The sequence below is a fragment of the Candoia aspera genome, chromosome 3, assembly GCF_035149785.1.
Source record: "Candoia aspera isolate rCanAsp1 chromosome 3, rCanAsp1.hap2, whole genome shotgun sequence".
In the NCBI taxonomy this organism is placed as follows: Eukaryota; Metazoa; Chordata; class Lepidosauria; order Squamata; family Boidae; genus Candoia; species Candoia aspera.
Window position 1 is genome coordinate 24,370,507 of NC_086155.1, and position 26,651 is coordinate 24,397,157.

A 26,651-nucleotide genomic window follows, 5' to 3' on the forward strand; every position below is an offset into this window, starting at 1 on the left:
CAGTGACACCTAAAATACTCTGCCACATTTTACTCTCTTAATTTCTAATGCTAGACAAAGACAGATGGCATTTTGATGCCTTTTCTGGCTGAGTAAACAAGACTGGCTAAAAACTAAGGAAATGTGTTTTAAAAACAATTAATAAATGTTAGTAATCAATGAGACAAGACAGGGAAACCATACAAGGTAGGTTGTATGGAGGGCACTCCAGCAGCTAAGCAGGCTATGTTCCAAACCAATGGCTGATGAGACATCACCCAAGCAAACAAGAATATAAGGAATACAAACCAACATTCAAACATTTCAGCTGAGCACAGGATTTTCTTGTAGCCCCCTGTCCCAATAGAAAGTACACCTTAAAAAGGTAAACATTTTCAGTCACTGATGAACATGATATTGCTGCATCAATGTTTCCAGAAACAAATTCTACTACCTCCCTATTTCATTTCTGAAAGAAGAAAGAAGAGGTTGTGGGGTTTAAACAGCACGATTACTAAACCCCACAAGATTGGTGATAGCACCATGTGCATATCTGAAACTGGCAAAAAGGCAACAAGTGCTTTAAACCCTTATCAATGGCCAAAGAAGCTGCAATAAATAAAAACCCAGGTCTAATGTAAAAAAAAAATCAAAGCTTGGCACTCTTTTGATCTTTGGCACATGTTCCCTAAATACACAGCCACTCAGACACAGACGTATATACAGAGCCAAAAGCAAAAAAGGGTTTGGTTTTTCAGTCACCATCTGGACCCACTCCCACCATATAAACAAGGGAAAAGTCATTTCAGTAGCTTCCATCAGTCCACCACTGGCAGCCCATCCCTCTTCTGCTTTTTTACTGTCCATATCAGTTCCATATTTAATACAAAATACTGACAAAAATCTAAGGCATAGAGTAATACAGTAGGTAAACCACATGATGATTTGTCAGAGCACACATGACTTGCATATTGTCTTACTGAGCAATAAATAATATTCCTAAATTGAGGGACTTGTCACTTCCTAAACTTTAACAATGTGTTAAGACAGGGCAAGAGGTGCAAGGGGAGGCATTTTCTCTTTTTCTTTCATTGTAGTTCAAGTTTTTCCTCCCATAAATGTCTTTTACCCTTTCCAGTCAAATACTAAAAGGCGCAACTTATTCCAGCTAATGGCTTATAAAGCTAATACTTCAGGGTTGATAATCTGTGCAATTATTAACTTCCCAAACAGAATCTTGGTACAATCAGGGGGTGGATGCCAGCAGACCTCAGATTGTGACTCATCCAAAATGTAGCTCTCAAATGTAGTGACCAATCAATGTAGCCCTTTGCCTTTCCCCCACAGGTCACTATTTGAGAAGTAAGTGAAGAGATGACTCAGCTAGAGCCCCTCCAAAGAAAGAAAATAAAAGCTAATATTCTTCTATGCTTTATTCTGTCTCTCCTCACAACCTCATAATCAATTTGTTTGTCTGCTGTAAACACAATGACTCGTGGGGTAGGAGCAGAAAAGTGCTGTGATGCCATACTAGCATGATAGATTATCTCCAAAGGGGGTGGAATTGAAGACAAGGTCTTGCCAAGATATGGAAAGTACTTTCAAACTACACACCAGGGAAATGGAAGTAGATTGATAGATGCCGGCCCAAAGTGACAATCAGTGACAAAGGGGGCATGGAGAAAAAGTATTTCTAAGCACCAGAAGCCACCCATCAGGACATCAAGAACCTCTAAGCAAAGATGCTTCCATGTGGGATTATGGCAGGACTGATTTAAAGATTAAAGATTAAAAAAGAACTTCAGTGCAGCAGCAAACAAAAGGAGTGTGCAGATATTCCTTTAAAAATCCTTTGTGTTCATGGGCCAATCATGAAGTGCTGAATTTCAGCCTTCAGGGCAGCTTCCATAGTGGAACTTCTCTCTGCTAGCACCCAACCTTTCAATTAGCATTTGCCAGAAATGTGGGATTTCTTTGCCTAACAGTTTCTGGTTTTAACAACCCAAACCCCTAGAACAGCCTTTCTCAAGCTTTTGACCCTGGTGCCTTGAAATATTTTTCAGGCCTTGGAGAACCCCTGCACATTCAGGCTCAAATATAGGCTAGAAGTTACAAAATTATTATATTTATTTCATGTGTGGGCCTGTATATATGCATTAACAGTGTTCTTAAACTAAAAATAAAGAATGAAACTAACCTCTTTAATGTGAAGTTGCCCAAATTTGAAATAATATTTGAAATAATTGTGATCTTCCAGGGAACCCCTAGTGATCTCTCACGGAGCCCTAGGATTCCACGGACCAGTTGAGAAACCCTGCCCTTGAAGAAATCTTAGGACATCAGGTACCAAGAGTACAATTCAGTGCAAATTTTATTTGGGAGGAAGTCTCCTGCAAATTAGTGAGGTGAATTTCTGAGGTGAAAGTGAAAGGTCCTCTGTGCAAGCACCGAGTCATGTCTGATCCTTTGGAGGGAAGCTGCTTTTGCGATGTTTTCTTGGCAGACTATATTGAGGTAGTTTGCCACTGCCTTCCCCAGTCGTCACCTTCCCCAGCAAGCTGGGTACTCATTTCACCGACCTCGGAAGGATGGAAGGCTGAGTCGACCTGAGCCGGCTACCCGAGAATCCAGCTACCACTGGGATCGAACTCAGGTTGTGGGGAGAGTTTCGGTTGCAATACTGCCGCCTACCACTCTGCGCCCCATGAGGCTCAAGGTGAACTTCTAAGTAAACACAAATATGATGGGGTGGCAAGACTGCTAAACAGCACTGTCCTCTGGCAAAATCAGATTTGAAAGATCAGGGTTCCTATGTTATCAACTATTTTTCAACTTAGGTTGAGTTCTTTTCCTAGGGAATGGAGAACAATACCCCTTAAAGAGAGACCTGCACCCTTTATATAATACGAAAATATTATGTAGGTAAACAACTCTCTAATATCTATTACCATATTTGCCCCAAAGGAAGATGACCCAGGCATTTAAAATGATTGCCCCAAAAAGGAACAGCAGGCAGAAAAGAAATACAAACACAGACAAAAAAATTCTGTGCAATGTTCAGCATCTCTGCCTTGTCAACACTGGGTTGTCAACTCTAGCTGAAACCAATCCAACAAATTTCTACCATCACCACCACCATTAACAAATGTGCATGTATGTGTGTGCATGAGATCCTTATATATGTGTTGTACACATGCAAGTGCAACTACTAGATGCCATATTCCAAAAAGAAATATCAGTGCTAGGACAAAAAAGTATATTAACTGACTTAATCTAGAGATGCATACACAGACTCATCCCTCCTTCTAGTAGAAATAACAGAAAAGGAAAAAACAGGGTAGAAATAAGGTAAGAAGAGGTAGCTTGCATGAGGAAGAGAAGAAAAAAGGGGGAACAAAACTAGATTCAGGTAAGATGAAGGAAGTAATTGGATGGGGAAGAAAAGAAAAGAAAGCCCCTTCTTTGGTATCATAAAGGGTTAAAAGTTCACCAGACAAAAGACCCTCCAAAGCAGTAGCTAAGCTTCAGGCTAACTTTCAAAGGCATTCACCTTTAGAACAAAACATGCTAATTATTTTGTTCTTAACTGCTTATTCTGCTCTTATCAAGGACACGCATCCCTGATATTTGTTTGGAGGAAAAAAATCACTTTCCTATCTATAAATAAAGGTATGCTGCTTTTCCAAAGCTCTAAGATTTTGATACAGTAATATTTTAAGGCAGATTTCCACAGAGCAGATGTAACATGGTAAAAATAATGTAATATATATCCAGCATCTTGAAAGTTACATTCTTCAAACAGTCAAATTGCACTAGCAGTTCAACAGAGGATATCATGCCTGAATGAACCAACCCCATTTCAACACAATCACTAATCCTGTTCACTGTGAAGGCAAAGTTAAAACAAAAGACCTTTCAGAAATAACTTGATAATGCTGTTGAGCAGTAAAACCCTTCAACAATATCCTGCTCTTCAGGTATTTTGTACCAGAACATCCATCACCAACACAGACTCGTAGTTCAACACAACTGGAAGGTTACTGCAAAGGAAGACACACAGATAAATGTATTTTATGAAAAAGCACCATGCCAATAACATTTAACTTCTTAAAGAAAATAGGCAGAATCTATGCAATTTTGGGCGAAAAAAAGACACAAAATAAACTTTAATATGATGCATCAGCTTTAACATATGAAGTTTAAATTATTATTATCTAGTCCAGGGCAATGTTATCATATAGAGAACATTATGGCAACTTCACTGTAAAGAAAAAAAAGCACCATTAATTTATCCATCAAAAAATAAATTAACACACTGAGAACTGTCTTCCCTATTTCTTTCAACTATACCTTCCTTCCCCACTTAGCATTCTGATATCTAAGTTCTGCCGTAGAGGGAGAACTTATATCTGTACAGCATTAAAAGGTTATTACCATGCTGGTAAATATTTAAAAACTTGATACAGAAAAGAAAAGTGTTAACATGTCATTTTTCAAAGCTGGTCTGCTGTATCTGGTCTCTAGAGCTAATCCTTTTTCACATGGATTAACTGAAGGACATATGTTCAGTAGACTAGAAAAGCCAAGAGAATCAACTGAATTACTGACATATCTTGAAGCAAGTACCATTACAGGGTAAAGTATTCTTACAGGATCTTCATGAGCAGCATCTGAAAAAAGGGATAGGACTATTAATACTATCCACTATTGTAACCTTTGCCTTAATTCCTCCCTGTATAAATATATGGTGGCTGTTAGATATTCTCAGTGCAGATTACTGAACATCTACTAATTTCAGCTGGGCCTATAATCAGGAACATTTGTTTCTTCCTTGCACCATTTCCATGTTTGTTGGAACAACTTGAAGCCTTCAGCTAGCAGTCATAATGGACTGCTGCCTACAGCACTGTTTTGTGCATGAGATTATTTGGTCACCCAAATTAGTAATTGCCTTTCATTAACTTTTATAACAACTATCTGTTGTACAAAATAATCTGAAGGCTTGTATAATTCACTTTCTATAATGTAAACACCTAGACATGTCTTCCATTATCTTTTCAATCCTTGCAATTAAGATTCTTAAGTGAAAAATATTTTTTACTCTAGGAGCGAGCAGTCCCATTCATTCTTGGGTTTTCATTTCTTATGGTCAAGATTTCACAGCCAACAAGTTCCAACATGATGATGGCTGGAGAAAGTTCTGCAAGAACCAATATTCAAGAATAACTAGAACTGCTTCAAGTCATTTTGTGGAAATAGCCTTGATGCTGTATGTGCAAATTGTCCATTGTCTTGGAACTATTTACATTTTTGAACAGACTAATTATGCCCTGCCTCTGCTTTTCATATTACTTTTTTTAAATGGTGTGGTGCCCTTCAAAGTCAGGTTTTCCCAGGGCAACTTACAACGAAGTAATGGCACAACCTTATTTTTCTGCACATGCATTTTGTTACCCAGCATTTATCCCTCATGAGAAAAGTTGGCAAGGCAAAACCGGTGATACCCCCCAAAAGTACCCATGCAACCAATGTATAAATGTAGCAATTAAAAGTGGCTGAAATCTAGCAAGATTGCCAGATTTCATAAAATTTCAATATTCTTACACGGCATCTCTTTAGGTCTTGGGAATGAGAACAAATCAGTAATTTCAGTCATTTATGTATGATCCAAGATGTTCCATACATAGCTGGTTCATGTCAGACAAATTTCCACTTGGCCATGATACACAGCCATGACTTTATGCAACTTGGGCCAGGGGGCATTTCTTAATGTACCTCATACAACTTGTATAAAGGATAAAATGGGTATGCAAAGATATCTGCAGAGTTCACTGGAGAAAAGAGAATACAGGTTTAGCGACCATAGTTGGGACCAGCAACTCAGTCGTTAAGCAGAGCAGTTGCTAAGTGAAACTGCAACTGTGCTTATGATCTTACTTCGGCTTTCCTTTGTTTTACAGACCTGCGAAGGTAGTAAATGCAAGGATTGGTTGTAAAGTTATTGTGATAATAGCACTTCACATCACTAGGGATTGGCAAGGCTTCTGATATTCTGACAAGGGTATCAATTGTTATCCCTAACTCTTAATTTTTGTTTCTGGTCCAGTACTCCAAGGTGGCTTGAATTAACCATTTCTGTGATTTCCCACAATGCCCTTGAGTCAGTGTAGGCTTGGAACACAGATACTAAAAAAAAAAAAAAAGTAGTCAGATCCAGCTGCCCAGTGTTGCTTTAAATCCAGCTGCTACAGGCATCTACCTTTCAGAGGAGGCGGCCCACTGGAAGAGAGTTTGCTTAACTCCCGCCATCAACACTGGAGACCACATGATGGTTTCATTAGTGAGCCAGTCTGGCCTAGAGCTTTTTAAAGAAAATCAGGGACTATCTCATGGCCATCTGAGGCCTATTACCACACAAAGCTTCCTTGCTGGTCTCTTCTTTCAATTCCTTCTACCTAGATGGAGCATAGAATTCCCTATTTCTTAAGCTTCATATTTAGGAACCACAGCAAATGGATCCAACAATGGCAGGGCAGCGGATATGAATCAATATTTGCAAAAATGGTAAAATAGACTTCATAGAGATGCAGGGTTTCCAGTCAGAACTACAGAACTTCCTTAAAAGAGTGTCTTGTACAAAATGATTGGAAATTGTTTATTGTTCAAAGCTATGATCTGTGGCAGAAATCTTCAATCTATTTCAGAGGGCCTGCAACCTGCCCTACAGATGCTGAAAATACAAAATAATATAGTGCCTCGCTTTCTGAAAAAATCTTACAAGTTTGTTCATGGAAAGGAGTTTCTCTTAATGTTTATTTTAATAAGTAGGGCAGAAGATGAAACTAATAGTCACTTACATATTAAAAATGGATTCTATTAGGATTTGCCAAGAATGACCAAATCATTATCAAAGTACAAAAGAACCAGATAAAGTTTATGAAACTATGAAAAATGAGAGAAACAATTGATTTGTTAGCCTTCAGTCACAGTGACCATTAGCAAACAAATTACATATCGCGCCTTGGGGTGACTAATAAAGATGGGAAGACAAAAGCAGGGAATATCCATTTTGATACAGTCTGATATTGATAAGTATGCAAGTATGCAAGTTTTTGGAAGAATAACATTGGTTATTAAAAACACATAAATGGTAACGTTTATTGTTAAAGGAAAATAATAATACAAATACGTTTAATAATATATTTAATATAAAATAATTAATAATAATGATGGAGAAGGAATTTTGTATGAAAATAGAGAAACACCATGATATAAAATCAGCTATTAAACATATTATGGGATGCATGACAATAAAATAATGAATTTGTTAGAAAGAATAGTCAATATATATATTTTTTTTTTAAAGAATTGAATAGCTTCAATGTCAATTTCATAAGTAACATGAATCTGACTGTTTTACTGGAGCCTGCAGAGCCAATCTTTCAAGGAATCACTGAAACATTATGTCAGGCTGTATAATAGTGGAAGGAGGCCAGTCATGCCTCTTAATGTCATACAACCAAAATATTCTGCAGATCATTTGCAAAACTAAGGCTGACGTCAGGCAATAGCTCATATAACATTTACTTTACAATATTTCTATTTTATACATGTTGCCCTGAAATACAAGAGCTAAAAGTCATCTCTTTAAATATTCATTAACTTATTTTTTTATATATAATTTTTGTTAAAGAATTTTTTAAAATAAAACCCATACAAATTTTAAAAGAAAAGAGTAAGGAAAGTAAAGAAAAGTATACGTAAAAAAAGTACAAAGAAAGAAATAAAGAGAAAAAAATAAAAGGAAAAGAGAAAAGGAAAGGTTATAAAGAAGCGGCTTCTGGTCTTTTTAACAGCAGTTACAAGTACATTTATATTTTACCCTCTCTAAGGTTACAACATAATTTCCTTCTTTCCATAGTCTACCCTTTCTAATCATCAAACCCATAAATCACAAGTTCGTTTTTTTCTTTTTTCAGCAAAAAGTCCATAAGGGGTTTCCAGTCACTAATAAATGTAGTTATCGTCCTTTCTCTAATCAAACAAGTCAATTTTGCCATCTCTGCTAATTCTGTCCTCTTCACATCAACTTCTTATATTTGACCTAAACAATCTAAATTCTTAAAGGATATATTTGCAAAGGAAATCAACCATAGGTTGGGAAAAGCAAGTAAATTATAAAGATATGTAGAACTCTAATCAACTCACAAGAGGCTAAACACAATTTCTGTACTAGATGTTTCTTATTTTCTGCACCAGTCCATTAAAAATGTTGAGTGTCCTAGAATACAATTACTCACATATGGGAGGGACAGGAAATGAAATTAATACATACAGTTGGGAAGGAGTAATGGAGCCAAATGATTGGAAGAAGTCCTGAAATCTTATCTGTTTTTAAAAGAAAGGCAATCTAAGTGGGAATTATAACATACTGTTAAAATCTGTCCCAGATTTCTTAATAAAACATACTATTTCTTATCTTGTGCATTAATCACAGAGTTGCTTGAATGTTATGAACACTTCTGACTGTGTAATGTGATGCAGAATTTAAGTGCTTTCAAATTACACTTCTAGTTCTTATAAAAGGAAGTCGTTATGATTGGGAGTAGAGATTGAAATAAAGCATCTAATGGTAACTCAAAATTCAAGAAAAAATGCAGACTGTAACTAGTCCCTGTAGGCCTTTTAATGAGAGCAGATACCTTAACATATCATTTTAGGCGTTTCTAAATGACATTTATTTATAGATTTCCTCAAGATGCCAAAGTGCTATAAAAACAGATTATGTTAATTTTAAGTAAATCACTATAGTCATGTTGAATAATATAAATACTATTTATAATATATTAATAATATAACATAAAAAAATTCTCTCTCTCCTAGTTGTAGTTCAACCAATTAGAAGAGCAAATTTCATATCCCCCCAAAACATATTAGAGCCAGGCTTCCTCCCAATTTTAATGCTGTAAAGTTAGATCTTCCTGATAACTATGCAGAGCTTGTACCACTTTGCCAGTACAGAGGAAGTCTGGTGATTATTTAGCTGGTATAATGGTTAAAGTACTTGACTGAAGATTGAGAAGAGCCAGGTTTAAGTCCATCATCAGCCATTAAAGCTCATTAGGTGACTTGAGGCAAGATACTATCTTTCAGTGGAGGCTACCTGATCTGATGAGGCTGTTATTGGGGGAAGAATTGGAGGAAGAAGTGTTCCCTTGAGCTCTTCAGAGGAAGTTGGAAGATAAATCTATTACATAAATGAAGTGCTTGGTCAAGACATCTTGAGAAATTTGGTTATTAGGAGCCAAGTGCTTGGAACACTTTCAAGGAATTGTGGTATCCGATTTAACAAGTGAGCAATGGGATCCAATCTAATGTATTCCCCTCCAAATCTCCTTTCTACTCAGGAAAATATGGTTCAAAGGCAGACAACTATAATTTTTGGACTTGCTAGGCAACAGCTAAAGGCCTCTGATTATGGCACATATTTGAAAGATGTTATACAGGAAACCTACTCCATAAATTCAAAAACATAGTGTTATGTACATAACGTGGTAGTAAGCTACTGAATATTTAATTTACCGTCCTTGGACAATTACATGTATTAGCCAAATGGATCTAACTCTATCTCAAATCTCACTGTTAGCAGACAGAGGAAATGAAGAAAGAGAATCAACACACTGGTTCAGAAACAAGACAGTTGTCAGCTTTGCTCCTTCCTCCTCTTCTCTGTGACTTAAATCTACTTTCAAAACAAAAACAACAACCATGCTTTACTGTAAGTTAGAAGGTATCTGTATTCTTTTCACTCCCAACCCAAGCACAGAAAAGGAAAACAAGGAAGTTATCCAGATTTCATAACTACAGATTCCCAGGTGACCATCTCAGTTCAGCTACAAAAAGAAAAATCATTTGATATGAACCTTTCAAACAGAAGCTGACAATTCTTCAAACAGTTTGCTTTTCCAATTATTGAAGAAAGATGCCCAGAAGATTCTGTACGGGGCACAACAAGATGCCCCACCAGACTCCAGGTACAATAAAGCTGGCTAACTATCAAACACGAATGCAATGAGAAGTTAGCCTAGTGTTATCAAGAGAGGTACAGAGTCTGAGGTTTCAAAGCTGTGGACAAATAATGTTCCTGTTACGGCAACATTGATGCTTTTCATCAGTTGCTATAGTGATGAACAGCTTGCCAGAGGAAGGACTTCAAAGAATCTTGCAGTCAAGCAAGATAACCATTACAAGACCGGTGGGCTCCGAGGCTAGATCTTCACCAAAACTTTGATTGATGTATTGATGAGAAGCTCCATTTATTAGGTCTCTGCTCTTGCACATTTTTTTTCTCAGTTAAGTGCTTGGGCTAAGTCTTTCATATAGATCATCTCCGAAATACACTCTTAAGAGCAATCACTGTGCATGTATACATTTACAATGGATGTGAATAATAAATGTAGAGCTGTCCTTCAGCCAAAAAGGTCATAGCAACACCTTTAAATGTTTTAGATAATGTATTTAATAAAACAATGCAAACACTCAGCTAGCTTCTTCCCTTAACTATACTGGGCGCATCTGGCAAGGCACTCAAATAGATTCAACTGCACTGGTCCTGGATTCCTGGAATAATACTGCTAAATTGCCCAGCAAAATATAACTAAACATAGTGGAGAGAAATGGCAGCACTCACTGTGGAAGTAAAATCTGAGATAGATGTTGGTCCCCCCTCCCTTTTAATGTGCTATAATATACTAACCAAAATTTGGTAAGAGGTTTTTTTTTCATATTAGATGAATATTTTATTTACACAGCAAAGGAATCCCTGAGAAAGACAGAGCAAGTTGCTTATAAGGCACAGTTCAGTAATGTTCTCCAAGCAGAATTTGGCTTGACTTTCCTAAAGTCATCTGGATGTGATCACAAAGCAACTGCACTGTTATTTCCCTTGTTTTCTTACCGTGGTACGCTGTAGCATCTATGTATGTTAAACTTACATTTGGATGATCTATAAGGTCAGTCTGATTGACCTTTGAGCACACTGTAAATCTTATAATGTTTCAATTAAACTAGAAATAGAGGCCTGCAGTAAACTTTCTATTGCTTTCATGGATCTGGAAGATCACTGGTAACATGAATGTTCATTTATCCTTCAAAAACGAATAAAAGACAAAAACAGATGATACCAGACTTTTGCAGAGAAACATAACGTTTTACAAAAATAAAACATTGTTCTTTATGCTGCTACTGAGCAAACCCCTCCCTAAAAGGTTTTAGAGGAAATAACTTAAAATCTAGCTTTCTTTATACACCAACATGGAAAAAACCAAATCTTGCATGGGAGATCATATGGTAGCAGAGAGATTGTGTGTGCATCTGTGTGTCTGTGTTGGGGGGGGGAGACAAAAAGTAAGTGAATAGATGTGGTTGTATGAACCACAGAAGAAAAGTGTGCACCCATTACTCTACCCAGAAGCAACATAGCCATTAAGGGTAGGGGAAGAAGTTTTCCAACCTTTACCCAAAAGCTATCTCCCACAAAGAAATACTGAAATCCATGCTTACCTAAACTGTCTTGGAAAGAGGCCATATGTTATGTTCGTATACAGTCAGCTTAGCAAAAAAAAAATGACTGAAAATAGAGGACTAGAATCTCTTCTCACAAAAAAGGCTCCTTCTGAGATCCATAGTACAAAAATAATCATTTAATCGCAGCTGATTTAACTAGGCAGCAACCTAGAACTCAAACTCTAGCCTCCAGGAGAAAAAGGTGGAAAATATTGATCTGTTGCATTTGGGGGGTTACAAGAGTCAAGGTGTTCTAGGTGATTTTTCTGCATCACATACTGGTTCAGACATTTACACGTACAGTCAGTGATGCTGATGAGGCTAGACTTTTTAGAGAGACTCTGCAAATGCCCTTCTGAAGAATAATAAATGATGGGGTAGAGTCAATAAATCTGAATTAGTGCCCGGGACAACACGGTCATACCAAGTCTGTGAAATCAGATGCTGTTCCCCATAACATCATAAGTTCAGTTTCCACACTTGGATTCCATTTATTCTTGTTATACTACTTTAACTCTTTCTGTAACAGAATTATGCTTATTTCCAGGGGAACCAAACTCTATTTTATTTATGTCATCATGGTTATACTACAGTTTAATTGAGTGTAGACTGTGAAACTGCAGGTGCTCTCCTCTAATTCCAAGATTGGCAAATTTTATTGGGGGATATGTGTGTTTCATATTAGGAAAATAAAAGCAGCTATAAAGCAAATAATACATGTCTCCACACCATACCGTAAGTCCATTCAACTCAAGATCGAAATTACCTAGCAGTACCAATGGCCATAGCGGAAAGAGAAGGCATGTGTTTGAAATGCAACCTTTCGATTTAAAGCACAGGAAAGACATTGAGGATAAGACCTTGTTTTATAAACAATACTATAAAGCAGCGGTTCCCAACCTTTTTGGCACCAGGGACCGGTTTCGTGGAAGACAATTTTTCCATGGATGGGGGGGGGGATCATTTCAGGATGATTCAAGCGCTTCCTTTTTCCCAACCTTTTACTCTTTTTTCTTCGAGCCGTTTGGAGGTAGCAGCCAATGGGCTTGCTTTCTCTGACAGGAGGTGGAGTTCAGGCAGTAATTCGAGCGATGGGGAATGGCTGTAAATACTTAGGCTGTAAATTCGCTCACCCACCACTCACCTCCTGCTGTGCGGCCTAGTTCCTAACAAGCCATGGACTGGTACCAATCTGTGGCCCAAGGGTTGGGGACCCCTGCTATAAAGCACACACACATTTAGACCTAGAAACCAATACCCACACACTGAATAAAACCCAAGCAGCAGTGCTAAATCTCACTGTACCTCAGGATGACCTCCCTAACTTGAACATTTCACCCAGATAAAGTTAGTAAACCTACTTGCTGTTTCACAGATAATAATACCACTGAGTACTGATGTGCACATCGTTAATCAGCAGCCATCACAGATCACAATCCTACATCATGGTAGCAGGAAAAGGAGAGTTATATTTTCATATCATTTCCATCACTTTCTAATGAAATCAATTTACATATTCACAGAGGAACTAGCTTAGCTTCAAAACTACAGTTTCCTAGGTTTTTTCTTCCATCCTCATTCCAAAAAAAATTCCCAACCCGCAAGCCATTTTTCTAGATCAGGGTTTTTCAAACTTGGCAAAATGCTGGCTGGGGAATTCTGGGAGTTGAAGTCCACACATCATAAAGTTACCAAGTTTGAAAAACACCATTCTAGATGTTCCTCAGCTTGGACAAAGGGGAATCCCTTTCAAAAGAAACAATCAAATAATTTAAAAATGAATGTCCTGGCACAGATAGCTAAATGCTGCTAGAGAGACAGCATTTGCCTACATGGCTGTAATACAAGGTTTCTGAGCCACACCATATTAAGCTGTAATGTGGTTTAATTTTGGTTAGCATGATATGCAAAGCATTCACTGCAATTTATAAACCAGGTTTTCTTTTTGCAAGGATTTATGCATTATACTAACTCAGAAAAAAAAATTATGACTTACAGTGATGTGTGAGTTAATAAGAACAGATAATTTCCAAAATAAAAGATGCTCTAGGGCCATATTATGAGCTAGCAATTCTACTTATGATATCCATCAACTAATTCATTATAATCCTTTTCAACTACGCATAAAATAAGAAACTCATATCTTTTTATGGACTTCAAAGGGGCTGAATTTAATTAGCTGCCTGCTCAAGGTATCTCTAGAAAAACACCCATCAGTGACAAACTCAATTATGTATGTTTTTAAACAACATTTTGTCATTAATCACAAAAACTCACACAATTTTATCTACTTAGTTTACTGCTAAGAGGAGAAGGAATAAAACCTGACTGAAGAGAGGGAAAATCCCTCCCCCCATTCCCAATGGAATCCTGGTGGTTCTAAAGTTATTCATCTCAAACTGAACATCTCTTTCTCAGAGAATTTAAGTTCCCCTGTTCTCTCCAAACTTAATGCATACAAATATATTAATTAGAAATTTTAAAAACCTATCTCAGGGGCTTAGAAAAGGATTACAGTTAATCAATCCACCATCCAGCTGTGAAAACATCTGCTTGCAAGGCTGATAAATTGGTTGCTAATAGACTGCTTAAGAGATCAGCATTTCTTAGTTCACAGAATCCAAAGGGTATCACTGTTAGTCTGGTATAAGCAAAACAAATAGGGCCAACAATAAATAAATGCTGTCAACTGACATATTATATCTGAATGTATGTATTTTATTATACTCACAGGAACAAATAAACTAACAAAAATGTAAGTAGCAGATCCCAAAACCAGGAAATGTAGAAATGGCCATTTGGGACCTCCTGGAGTAATCTGGATCTATTGTGGTTTTAAATTTCATGACCTTTTCATCCCAATATTTATATTTCTTCCCCCTCCAAATAATTCATACATTTGGCAAGCAGAATTTAATCCACAAAGACCTATACCACAATGTATCTATTAGAATTGAAGGTATTTATTTAATCATTCATTACATTTATATCACCTCTTTCCTCCAAAGGCCTAAGACTGCCTACCACAAGGTACTGCAAGTCTGTTTGCTTTGTAAATGAGTTTCTAGCTCTAAAAAAACAAAAAGGGAGAAAAGGCTGCTCAATTCCCAGTTTTTATTTGGCACGGGATTCCAATATCCCAGCTTTCTGAGTTTCTTGTATGGATGACCTCACTGCAGGGACAAAGGGAGGACAAATTATATTAAATAATTCCAACTCTGCTTGTCTTTACTTTCCAAGGCAGATGCAGCAGTGTTTTCTCAAAAAGTGCAGTTTATAAACAATTAAGATTTGAGTGACATAGAACACTGCATCCTTTTTGTTCATACTAATAAAAATTTTGTTAGTGCAGCACTATAATTCAAGAGACATACAGATAATAGAACTGATGGAGAAATTCATCCTTCAAAATACATCCATAAAAATCAGGTAAACCTACTATGAGATTATGGCAACATGCAAAATTGATAAATATGTGTACAAGTTCCAATGCATACCTTGCTTATTCAGTTATGGCACACTCAAAAGCAAAACAAAAACACATCTGTTCATCTAGTAACCTGAAAGCAACTTTTGCACACCATAGGTCTTCAGATAACTAATTTCCTACCTGTAGAAATTATAAGTTGTGGCCTTTAGGATAAATGTAAAAAAAATATTGTGTCTGTTTCTAAAATATTTGGGCATGCTCTCCCCATTTTGAAATATGAACATGTGTATGTGTGCATTTACATATATATCCAGTTCTCTGCATATAGAGAAACATCAGAAATCTCTCTTCCTATTGTGGCTTTGATGTTTTGACAAGAGGGAGAACCAGAATATGTAGGACTCGCAAGTGATTGAAATTATTAACCCTATTTAAACCATTGCAGAAGTGCATGAACAAAAATTTGACAATAAATACATAAAATATTTTGAGTTAAGAGTATATTGGAAGTTTTGGAACTGAAAGGTTTCAGATAAGATAACCCTTTTTAAAAAAAATACCAAACAGTTCTCTAAAATCAATTGTGGGGAAATAATTTTACTAGGACCAGTCAAAACAGCACAAAACAATGTTTATTAATAACAGAGCAGTACAAAAGGTTCCCCACTGGCAGAACTGGTTGACAGTCCACACAGTTCTCTCTTCTACAAAGGGCAACCATGCACTTCTCAGAAACTGATAAGCAGGCTACAGCCCATTATGGCATCAATGGAAATAAGAGAGAGATTCTAGCAGGACATAGCAGGCAGGAATAGTTCTCACCTCCACAAACGGGACTAATCCCCTTTTAGAGCAAGCTAAATCTATGAATGTTACTGGCAACTTGTAACTGCAAATTCTACAAACTAAATGTTTTATTCACAACTTCTCACAACAATCCTGTGAGATAGGCCAGGCTGAGAGTTACTGCCTGGTCCAAGATCAGCACATAACCTTTGCATCTAAGAATTTTTTTTAAAAACCTTAACCCAAATCTAAGTCGAGGACCCTAGTGACCACACTACTCTTGGGCACAATCATCAACATACTTCTTTGGAGATCGGTTGGACCAAACTCATGCAGTCCGCATGCAGGGATTACTTTAAATTTTACTCCCTCGTTGGTTACTACCAGGATTAAACCAAGCCAACAACTCTACAAAGAAAGTATAGCCAAGCCACTGGCAAGATGCCTACACCTGGTAATTAGACAATTCCCACTTTCCTTTTTATAGACCAGTATTACATCACAAATTCCTACCACAGACATGAGCGGCCAAAGATGTGGGACTATCTTCAGCACCATTTCTCTTTACTGCATTAAAGGGAAGGCGTTTACTAACTCATGAAGACCTTCAACGTAGTGCCAAGTTCATTCAAACGAGCTTCCAGCACAATCATAAACATGCTTCTTTGGAGACTGGTTGGACCAAACTCACGGAATCCGCATGTAGGGATTACCTCAAATTTTACTCCCTCGTTTCTCGGTTACTACCAGGATTAAACCAAGCCACTTACTTGCGCCTTCGATTTTGTCCGACCCCCTGCTCCAAATGATCTGCCTGGTTTCCAACTTCACCTGGAACGTTTTCCTCTCGGGTCTCTGGGATTTCTTGGAGTAAAAGAGAGTCATGACCGTGCCCACTTCCAGGCTCCGGCAGAGGTGACCCACTTCGGCTTCACTTTGGATGCAGGGTCCATTGGTGAAAAGAGACGCCATGGTGACTCCCCAGGCTTTTCCTCTCCTCCAGCTGGGCGAAAAAAGGAGAGGGAGTTCACAAACAAAAGAGAATGGTCTCTTTAGCACCAGAGCCAAAGCAAAAAGAAACTGGTGGCGGAAAAAAGGGGGGAGCGGGGGGGACAATTTTCTCGTCGTTTTAACTCCGCAGCAACATCCTTCCCGGCGTACTCCTTTCTCTGCTCAGCGCCAGCGCTTTTTTAAGGTTAATCTCCTTCTTCCCAGGAGAGGGAAGAGCGGGGGCGGGGAGGAGAAAAAGAAGGCGGCGCGGGGGGGGTCTCTTAGTCCCGGCCGGTTGGTGCTTCTTTGGGCCCCCTCAACTTTTCAGTCCCAGAAAGCGGCTGAAAATGCCCTCCTCCTGGTTTGCAGTCATGCACCATTTTCTGTCCTTGCCTTCCTTCCCGTTTTATTTTGTTTTCCCTCCAATCCCGAACACAGCTTCAAGCAAAAGGAAGAGAGGAGGAAGGAGAGTTCCCCGGCTTTAGGAAGGCCTGGAGCCCAAAGCTCCTTTCCTTGCGGCGCTTTTATTGCCGGCCCCGGCCGCTTCCCCCCCCCCCTTCTCTAAAGGCAGATCTCTTGCTCTCAGCCAGGCGGATTGACCCCTCTCTCCCCAGAGGTGGGCCAGTAATGGCTGGAGGAAGAAAGGGAGGCGAGAAGCCCTGCCACCGAGCCAATGGCACGCTCCTGAAGGCTCTTTTGTGCCCCGCTCGCCGCGGCCTCGGGGAGAAACGAAAGCAAGATTTCCTCCCTCCCTCTTCGCTCGCGGGCTAGCGCTTTCCACCTCGCCAGAGTGGCAGAGCGCGGCGTGGATCGACCATTACTCGCCGCTGATTCTGAGCAGCGACAAGGCCGGCTCCAAAGGTGCCCGGACCCTGTAAGAGGAAGACAAAAGATCCCAGGCGGAAGGCCGGAAAAAGACCTCAATGTTGCTTTTTCACACATACACACACGCGCGCGCAACAAAAATAGAGGAATATACTAGCACGCGCCACCTAGCCCCCCCGCCTTTACTCTCCTAAACTACATTAACGCGGGGGGATGGGTGGGAGGCGGGATTAGCTTCTTAAAAAGATACGACACTCCCCCCATCAAGGGTCTCGCCCCTCCCCGAGCGGGGCTTGCGTTACGTCTCTTTTTCTTCTTTTCCAGGCTTGGGAGACCAAAATGGGAGGATGGAGGTGCTCTACTGATCACCTGCCAAATGCAAAGGTAGACAAAAGAACAGCACAGCTGCACCCCTTTCTGGGCATTGAGAGACCGGGCGGCTCTGCGGTTGGGCAGAGTGTGGCGGCAGCAGCAGCTGATTTGGGTTGCTGTGCAAGGCCTGTAGTTATTTAAGATTTTTATGGCTGCGTTCACACAGTATGCTTACGTGAGTCATAGTTTGATCAACACCTCCTGCAGTTCCTCTCACTGGCCACATTGGTTTATTTATTTTCTATCCCACCTTTATTTTTATAAATAACTCAAGGCAGCAAACATACCTAATACTCCTTCCTCCTCCTATTTTCCCCACAACAACAACCCTGTGAGGTGAGTTGGGCTGAGAGAGAGTGACTGGCCCAAGGTCACGCAGCTGGCTGTCATGCCTAAGGCTGGACTAGAACTCTCAGACTCCTGGTTTCTAGCCCATTGCCTTAACCACTAGACCAAACTTGTTGGTGTGATAGGACAGTAGTTGGTGTGCTAGGACTTAGTCCTCTGTTCTGGAAGACTATGCACATATGTAGATGTGTACATGCTGAGGTGCATGTGCTGCTCCAGTAGAAGATAACATTGAGCTGCATCATCTGCAAGTCCAGAATATAAATTAAAAAACAGTAATCAAATACACCAAGAATATCAAAATATATAGCACTGAGATATCTGACAGCAATCACTCTGGGCATTTGTCTCCTGGAGGGACCAACCCAGATGATTCCCCCAAAGGCCCTCTGAAAAGGTCAGGCCATAATTGTTCTCAGGAATCCTAGCAATGTTCTGGGGAGTCCTGGGGGAGGTATGGTGAACTTAAGATGGCTCTGTGAAAGCGGAGCCAACGATCACGGCAAAGACCAAGGAACCGGTGAGTAGACTGGCCCCTTGGAACCTCTCCAGATAAGAAGAGGACAGGACATTGCCTACATGTGCTCCAGACAGCTGCTCCTCAGGAGGAGACCACAGGGCAGCAGTTTTCCATGGATTTGAGTGCTGGGAGACAACAGGGTTGGCCATCTTGCTCCCAACCACAGCGGAGACTTTTAAAGAACACTAAGTTTGCAAACCTCACTTTCTAATTTGGAAATGGTTCATTATCTGTTTCTAAACAATTAGAGACCTTCGGAATGACAAGTTTGAAAACACGGAGTGAGTCTGCCTTCAATCCTGAACAAAACTTTAACATAAGCTTAAGAATGTAAAGAATCTGAAATAAACAGCAAAAAGCTAAATAAGATTTTGATCTTAGAAAGTTATTAATGGAGTAAGGGTCCAGATAAAATTAGAATATTGAAACTTTTACAATAAGATTTTGGAATTAATTATAAAGAACAAACAGCTTCTTGTGAGAAAATAGATCCTGTTGTGGTTTTTACAAAACATAACCGATAAGCAATTATATAATTCCAAAAACTGGACACTAGAGGGGAATAAAGATTTTAGGTAGAGGAAAGATATACAAGGCTGTAAAATGATGTCAAATGTCATAACGATAAAAATACTGAAAGAGGCTTTTGAAGAATGGAATCAGAAAATAGTAGCCATAATATCAACAATGTCAGTAATGATGTCTGCTTCTATGGATAGAGTACATCCAAAAGATGTTATTGAAGAAATGACAGGTGTAGAACCAATTTTATCTGACACGATAGAGATAGTATCAAAAGTGGATTTGTAACTGACAGGCCAAGAGAATGACTTAGAAAAGGATGTTTCACTGGATCTGCAAAAGAAACTGGCTGAGGTTTTACAATTTAAAAGGGAAATATAAATGACAGAGAGATCTGGATAATTTTTTCCTGTTGGATTTACAAAAGAAGCTTGTTAAAGCCTTGAAGAACTCTGTGCAATGTGACAAAGAAGAAATGAAGAGAAATCAAATCCTACGACCATACTGGAATGAAGTAAAGATTAAGACTGTTAGAAGTAAAAGGAAGGACTATAAAGTTGGTTTATTTGATCAAGGTTAAAACAAGATACGTTGTTACTTCCGGCTACCTTTTATGGAATTTCTGCTGACACCAGGACTGAAAAGATGATGTACTATGGATTTGTTTGTATCAGTAACTTTATTGATTAGTCAAACGACCATATCAAGAAGTTGGGCATCAGCCACTATAAGATATAAAATATAATACCATAAAACAGATAAAATACAGTACGGTAAGATAAAATATCTTCAGCAAAGGATCATTACCTTGTTGTGGTGCTGGAGCTTGAGCACCTCAATGATGCCATGAGCTAAACTGTGAGGGGCCACCCAAGACGGGAAGGTCATGACAGAGAGATCAGACTGAATGCGATCCCTGGGGAAGGTAATGGCAACCCACCCCAGTATTCTTGCCGTGAAAACTCAATGGATCAGTACAACCAGAGATATGTTGGTATACCATGGGAAGATGAGACCCCCAGGTCAGAAGATGGTCAAAATGCTACTGGGGAGGAACAGAGGATGAGTTCAACTAGCCCCAGATGTGATGACGCAGCTAGCTCAAAGCCAAAAGGACGGCTAGTGGCCGACGGTGCTGGTGGTGAACAGCGAATCCGATGTTCTAAGGATCAACACACCATTGGAACCTGGAATGTAAGATCTATGAGCCAGGGCAAATTTGATGTGGTTATTGGTGAAATGTCAAGATTAAAGATAGACATTTTGGGTGTCAGTGAACTGAAATGGACTGGAATGGGCCACTTCACATCAAATGACCACCAGATCTACTACTGTGGACAAGAGGACCACAGAAGAAATGGAGTAGCCTTCATTATTAATAGTAAAGTGGCTAAAGTAGTGCTTGGATACAATCCAAAAAACGATAGAATGACCTCAATTTGAATTCAGGGCAAGCCATCCAACATCACAGTGATCCAAATATACGCCCCAACCACAGATGCTGAAGAAGCTGAAGTAGAGCAGTTCTATGAGGATCTGCAGCACCTACTGGACAACACGCCTAAAAGAGATGTTATTTCATCACAGGAGACTGGAATGCTAAGGTGGGCAGTCAATTGACACCTGGAATTACAGGTAAGCATGGCCTGGGAGAACAAAACGAAGCAGGACATAGGCTGATAGAATTTTGCCAAGACAACTCACTCTGCATAACAAACACTCTCTTCCAACAACCTAAGAGACGGCTTTATACATGGACTTCACCAGATGGACAACACCGAAATCAGATTGACTACATCCTTTGCAGCCAAAGGTGGCGGACATCTATACAGTCGGTAAAAACAAGACCTGGAGCTGACTGTAGTTCCAATCACGAACTTCTTCTTGCACAATTTAGGATCAGACTAAAGAGATTAGGGAAGACCCACAGATCAGCTAGATATGAGCTCACTAATATTCCTAAGGAATATGCAGTGGAGGTGAAGAATCGATTTAAGGGACTGGACTTAGTAGATAGGGTCCTGGAAGAACTCTGGACAGAAGTTCGCAACATTGTTCAGGAGGCGGCAACAAAATACATCCCAAAGAAAGAGAAAACCAAGAAGGCAAAATGGCTGTCTGCTGAGACACTAGAAGTAGCCCAAGAAAGAAGGAAAGCAAAAGGCAACAGTGATAGGGGGAGATATGCCCAATTAAATGCAAAATTCCAGAGGCTAGCCAGAAGAGATAAGGAATTGTTTTTAAACAAGCAATGCGCAGAAGTGGAAGAATTTTCCGTCCATTTCAATTTTCTTACAAGTTCTGAAGAGTGAGGTTGAGTGGGCCTTAAGAAGCATTGCTAATAACAAGGCAGCAGGAGACGACGGCATCCCAGCTGAACTGTTGAAAATCTTGCAAGATGATGCTGTCAAGGTAATGCATGCTATATGCCAGCAAATTTGGAAAACACAAGAATGGCCATCAGATTGGGAAAAATCAGCTTATATCCCCATAACAAAAAAGGGGAACACTAAAGAATGTTCAAACTATCGAACAGTGGCACTCATTTCACATGCCAGTAAGGTAATGCTCAAGATCCTGTAAGGTAGACTTCAGCAATTCATGGAGCGAGAATTGCCAGATGTACAAGCTGGGTTTAGAAAAGGCAGAGGAACTAGGGACCAAATTGCCAATATCCGCTGGATAATGGAAAAAGCCAGGGAGTTTCAGAAAAAGATCCATTTCTGTTTTATTGACTATTCTAAAGCCTTTGACTGTGTGGAACATAACAAATTGTGGCAAGTTCTTAGTGGTATGGGGATACCAAGTCATCTTGTCTGCCTCCTGAAGAATCTGTATAACGACCAAGTAGCAACAGTAAGAACAGACCACGGAACAACGGACTTGCTTAATATTGGACAAGGAGTACAGCAGGGCTGTATACTCTCACCCTACCTATTCAACTTGTACGCAGAACACATCATGCGACATGCTGGGCTTGAGGAATCCAAGGCTGGAGTTAAAATCGCTGGAAGATACATTAACAATCTCAGATATGCAGATGATACCACTTTGTTGGCTGAAAGCGAAGAGGAACTGAGGAGCCTTATGATGAAGGTGAAAGAAGAAAGTGCAAAAGCTGGCTTGCAGCTAAACCTCAAAAAAACCAAGATTATGGCAACCAGCCTGATTGATGACTGGCAAATAGAGGGAGAAAATGTAGAAGCAGTGAAAGACTTTGTATTTCTAGGTGCAAAGACTACTGCAGATGCTGACTGCAGTCAGGAAATCAGAAGACGCTTAATCCTTGGGAGAAGAGCAATGACCAATCTCGATAAAATAGTTAAGAGCAGAGACCTCACACTGACAACAAAGGTCCACATAGTTAAAGCAATGGTGTTCCCCGTAGTAACATATGGCTGCGAGAGCTGGACCATAAGGAAGGCTGAGAGAAGGAAGATCGATGCTTTGGAACTGTGGTGTTGGAGGAAAATTCTGAGAGTGCCTTGGACTGCAAGAAGATCAAACCAGTCCATCCTCCAGGAAATAAAGCCAGACTGCTCACTTGAGGGAATGATATTAAAGGCAAAACTGAAATACTTTGGCCACATAATGAGAAGACAGGACACCCTGGAGAAGATGCTGATGCTAGGGAGAGTGGAAGGCAAAAGGAAGAGGGGCCGACCAAGGGCAAGGTGGAGGGATGATATTCTAGAGGTGACGGACTCGTCCCTGGGGGAGCTGGGGGTGTTGACGGCCGACAGGAAGCTCTGGCGTGGTCTGGTCCATGAAGTCACGAAGAGTCGGAAGCGAGTAAACGAATAAACAACAAGATAAAATATACTATGATAAGATAAAATACAGTAGGGTAAAATAAAGATAAAAATGCAAGATACAATAAAACAAGTAATAAAATACAGAAACAATGTGAGTTTAAATGAATTATCACCTTTACATGCCACCTCAATGTGTTCTATAAATTGCGTTCTCAATTGGACAGCCCTGACTATAAACTTAACAGTTTTATTGATCACATATCTATTTGTGCCCTGGAGGAAGTAACATAGTTGTTTGTTATGGTCCCAGTATGTGGTTCTGTCTGAAGGTACCGAGCCCTTGCTGGGGCATATAGTTAGCAGTTAAATAGCACATGTGCAATGTCTTCTACTTCGGATGCTCCACAAACGCATGTCCTTTCAAGGTAAGGTACTTGGTGGAATCATCCGTTATTTGACCATAGAATCTAGCTGCTCAAATCTTGCTCTAGTAAGAGCTATCCTGTGGTATTGAGTCAGACCCATTGTCAGATATTTTTCTATTTGAAAGAACAGTTTATTCTTGGCCAGCTATTTTGATGACCTATTGTGTGCAAGTGACTCAGTGTCTGTTTGGGCATTAACATCCAAGACTCTTTGTTTGAATATTGCCTTGGCCTGATCTCCGGCAGAAAGTAAATATTGTGATGAAAAGCCAAGGAATGAGATAGTTTGGAGGAGTTGATTGATCCATGTGGTGGGTTGAGTTGTGCCCATCTGTTCTTTAAGGCACATTTTTGGTGTTCCATTGGGAGAATCCACCACCAGTAGTTGAAGACTTTGATTACTGATAGACCGTAAATGGAATGGGTGCCTGTTTCAGCTCTTACTGCTGCTGCGGGTGTATTCCTGTTGGTCCCCAGAATGGTCCTTAAAATGTGTGCTTGATTTTGTTTTAAGTAAGGAGGCCTTTGATAGGCCCCACACTTTGGCACCATATGTTAGCACTGGTACAATTTTTGCCTTGTGGACCTTCAAAATGGAGAGCAGAGAGCAAGGGTAGTTGTAACTAAGTAGTTTAATTAGCGTTTTAGAACTTGCTGTGGCCTTTGTAGAACTTTGCTTGTAATGATTAACCCAGGGCCCTGTATCTGTAAAAACCACCCCTAAATATGAGAAAGAGTCTATTTGTTTTATAGGCTCCCCATCCAAGTGCCAATTGTATTTGGCCCATCTTTTCCCCAAAACCACCACTTTGGATTTGGACTTATTAATATTCAAGAAGTTTGAGGCACAGTAAGCACCAAATTTTCCCATCAATCTTCTTAGGCCTACTTGGGAATGTGCCATCAAAACCATGTCATCTGCATACAAGAGGATATTGATATGTCTGTTAAGGATCTTTGGCATGTGGACATCTGTTGAACGGAGCAATCCTGGAATGTCATTAACACAGAGATTAAACAACATCTGGGCCAAGATACATCCTTGTCTGACACCTTTGTGGGTGGGTATGCTCTGTGTAAGAGAGCCATTGACTCCAGTACGGACTTTCAGGCATGTATTTGTATAGAGGGCCTTTATCAAGTATAAAAGTCTGGGTTCCATGTTTAACTTGTCCAGCTTTTTCCATAAGATATCTCTATTTATGGAATCAAATGCTGCGCTAAGATCAATAAAAGATGTAAACAAGTGCCTTCCATCAGCTGTATAGTTAGTGATGAGATGATGTAAAACGAAGCACTTGTCTATGTGTCTGTTGATGGCTGCTTTGTCTAGTTTTGCTTTGGTAGTTTGTGTTCATCAACAGACACATAGTGGTAAACAACATTTACATACCATTCAAAAGAGACAATAGAAAAGCCAAAAGACCAGAACACTTTCTAGGCAGCAATCAACACCCAGATATGCAAAGATTAACACTAGGATTTACACCAGATGAACAATCAAACAGCACAATACACCCTAATCAGGAACTATTAACTCAGCCAATCAACCAAGTAAGCAGCAAACAACAGCCCAATCAAGGAACTCGAGAGCACCTCCACCAACACAAGCTGGACAAACCACAGTATATAAACAGAGAGCAAGGCCCACTCCCTCTTCGCACTAAAGATGTTGCCTAGTCTGGCAATGAAATGTTTGCAAGAAAACAACAAGGCTCAGAGAGCACCAAGGACTCCTCAGTCCCAGCAATGTTTGGGCTGTTCTGATTGGAGTGAGATGGGCTGGGTAAACTGCTCCAGAGAAGGGGAACAGTGACAGACAGCTGCTCCTATGGACCCTAGTGGCTTGAGCCATGAGGGGTTAGGATCTGGATGTGGATCAGTGTCTGTGGTATTTGTCTATTCTTGATTAATCCTTTTCTTTTGAGTTCCAGCAACACAATGAACTATGGAGAATGTACACTAGCTAGTTTGCACAACACACTGAACTAAACTAAAACCTAGTTGACCAGCTTGTGGCTCAATATATTGTGTAATCACAGTCACTGTGGTGTGTTTGGTTTAGCACTGATTGCACCTTGTCTTTAAGTGGCAGGCCACTGGCTGTACTTCGAAAATAAGAGCCAGAACAAAAAGGTGGGGAAGATTTAAATGTCAAATGAATTCAATATAGGTAGCATGATTATTCCTCATCTATTTAATAATTTTCCCTTCTATTATATCAAACATTATCAATTAGTGGCACCTTTGATGGAGTGGGGTGCATGTATTCTGGCACCTCAGGTTGTACATTCTGGTTTAGCTTGTCTTGAACCCAATCATTATGGGCTGTAAACCATGATTTATCATGAGCACTGATGGTGAGCAGGAGGGGGCCCCTATCCAGGTGGGAAAACGCATGCATAGTAGTGAGGAGTTGAGCAGCCATTCAAAGAGACACAGAACAGACCCGCCTTGACTTTTGGGGTTTATCTGTCTGGGTTTTCCCACACTTCTTCAGTTTGTTAGGATTTTCTGTCTAATGTAGCGGAAATAAAACACTAGAGACCTATTCCTCGTCTCAGTGTGGTTCCTGACTGTTAGGACAGATTTATGGCTTGAGCTTCTTGAAGAAGTATGTTATATATCACTCGATCTCACACTTTCCAGATGTGTTAGACTACAGCTTCCATAATTTCATACCAGCATTACCAAAGGAAGGGGTTATAGGAAATACAGAGGTTACCACTGATCATGTTTAGGGGATACCAGGTTGAGGCAGTTTGTAAGGTGGACTCCCAAGGTTCAGTGTAATCCATACCCAATGGTATTCTAAACTATTGAGTCTTAATGTCGGGTTAAAATGGGTAGCACCTCCAACTAAAGAAGAGATGCGTGGCTCAGGCCACAGGTATGATTTTTTGTTCCTATCCTCAGTTGTTAGGGAATGAATAGTTAATGCAGAAGTTTTACTTCCAGCCTAATAAGCAAAAGATCCAGCTGTTTGCAATCATGCACATCTATTAGTAAATCCCACTGAAAGAGAGTAGCCTTACTGCTGAGTAAGCATGCATAGGCCTTAGCTAGTTGAGAGATGGGAAACTCATTAGTTTCAGGTTTATTATAATAAGTTAGATGAGGAACTCTTCACTGCA

General features: G+C 39.7%; 1 protein-coding gene across 2 annotated transcripts in view; it reads right to left on the reverse strand.

Annotated features, from left to right (window-relative positions):
- The window catches only part of PLCG1 (phospholipase C gamma 1), an 88,894-nt gene extending 72,162 nt beyond the window's left edge, over positions 1-16,732 (reverse strand). For both annotated transcript variants that reach the window (XM_063297165.1, XM_063297164.1), the window contains exon 1: positions 16,531-16,732. In XM_063297165.1, the coding sequence (XP_063153235.1) occupies positions 16,531-16,732 (202 nt within the window). The remainder of the gene's footprint in view (positions 1-16,530) is intronic.
- Between the last annotated feature and the right edge of the window lie 9,919 nt (positions 16,733-26,651).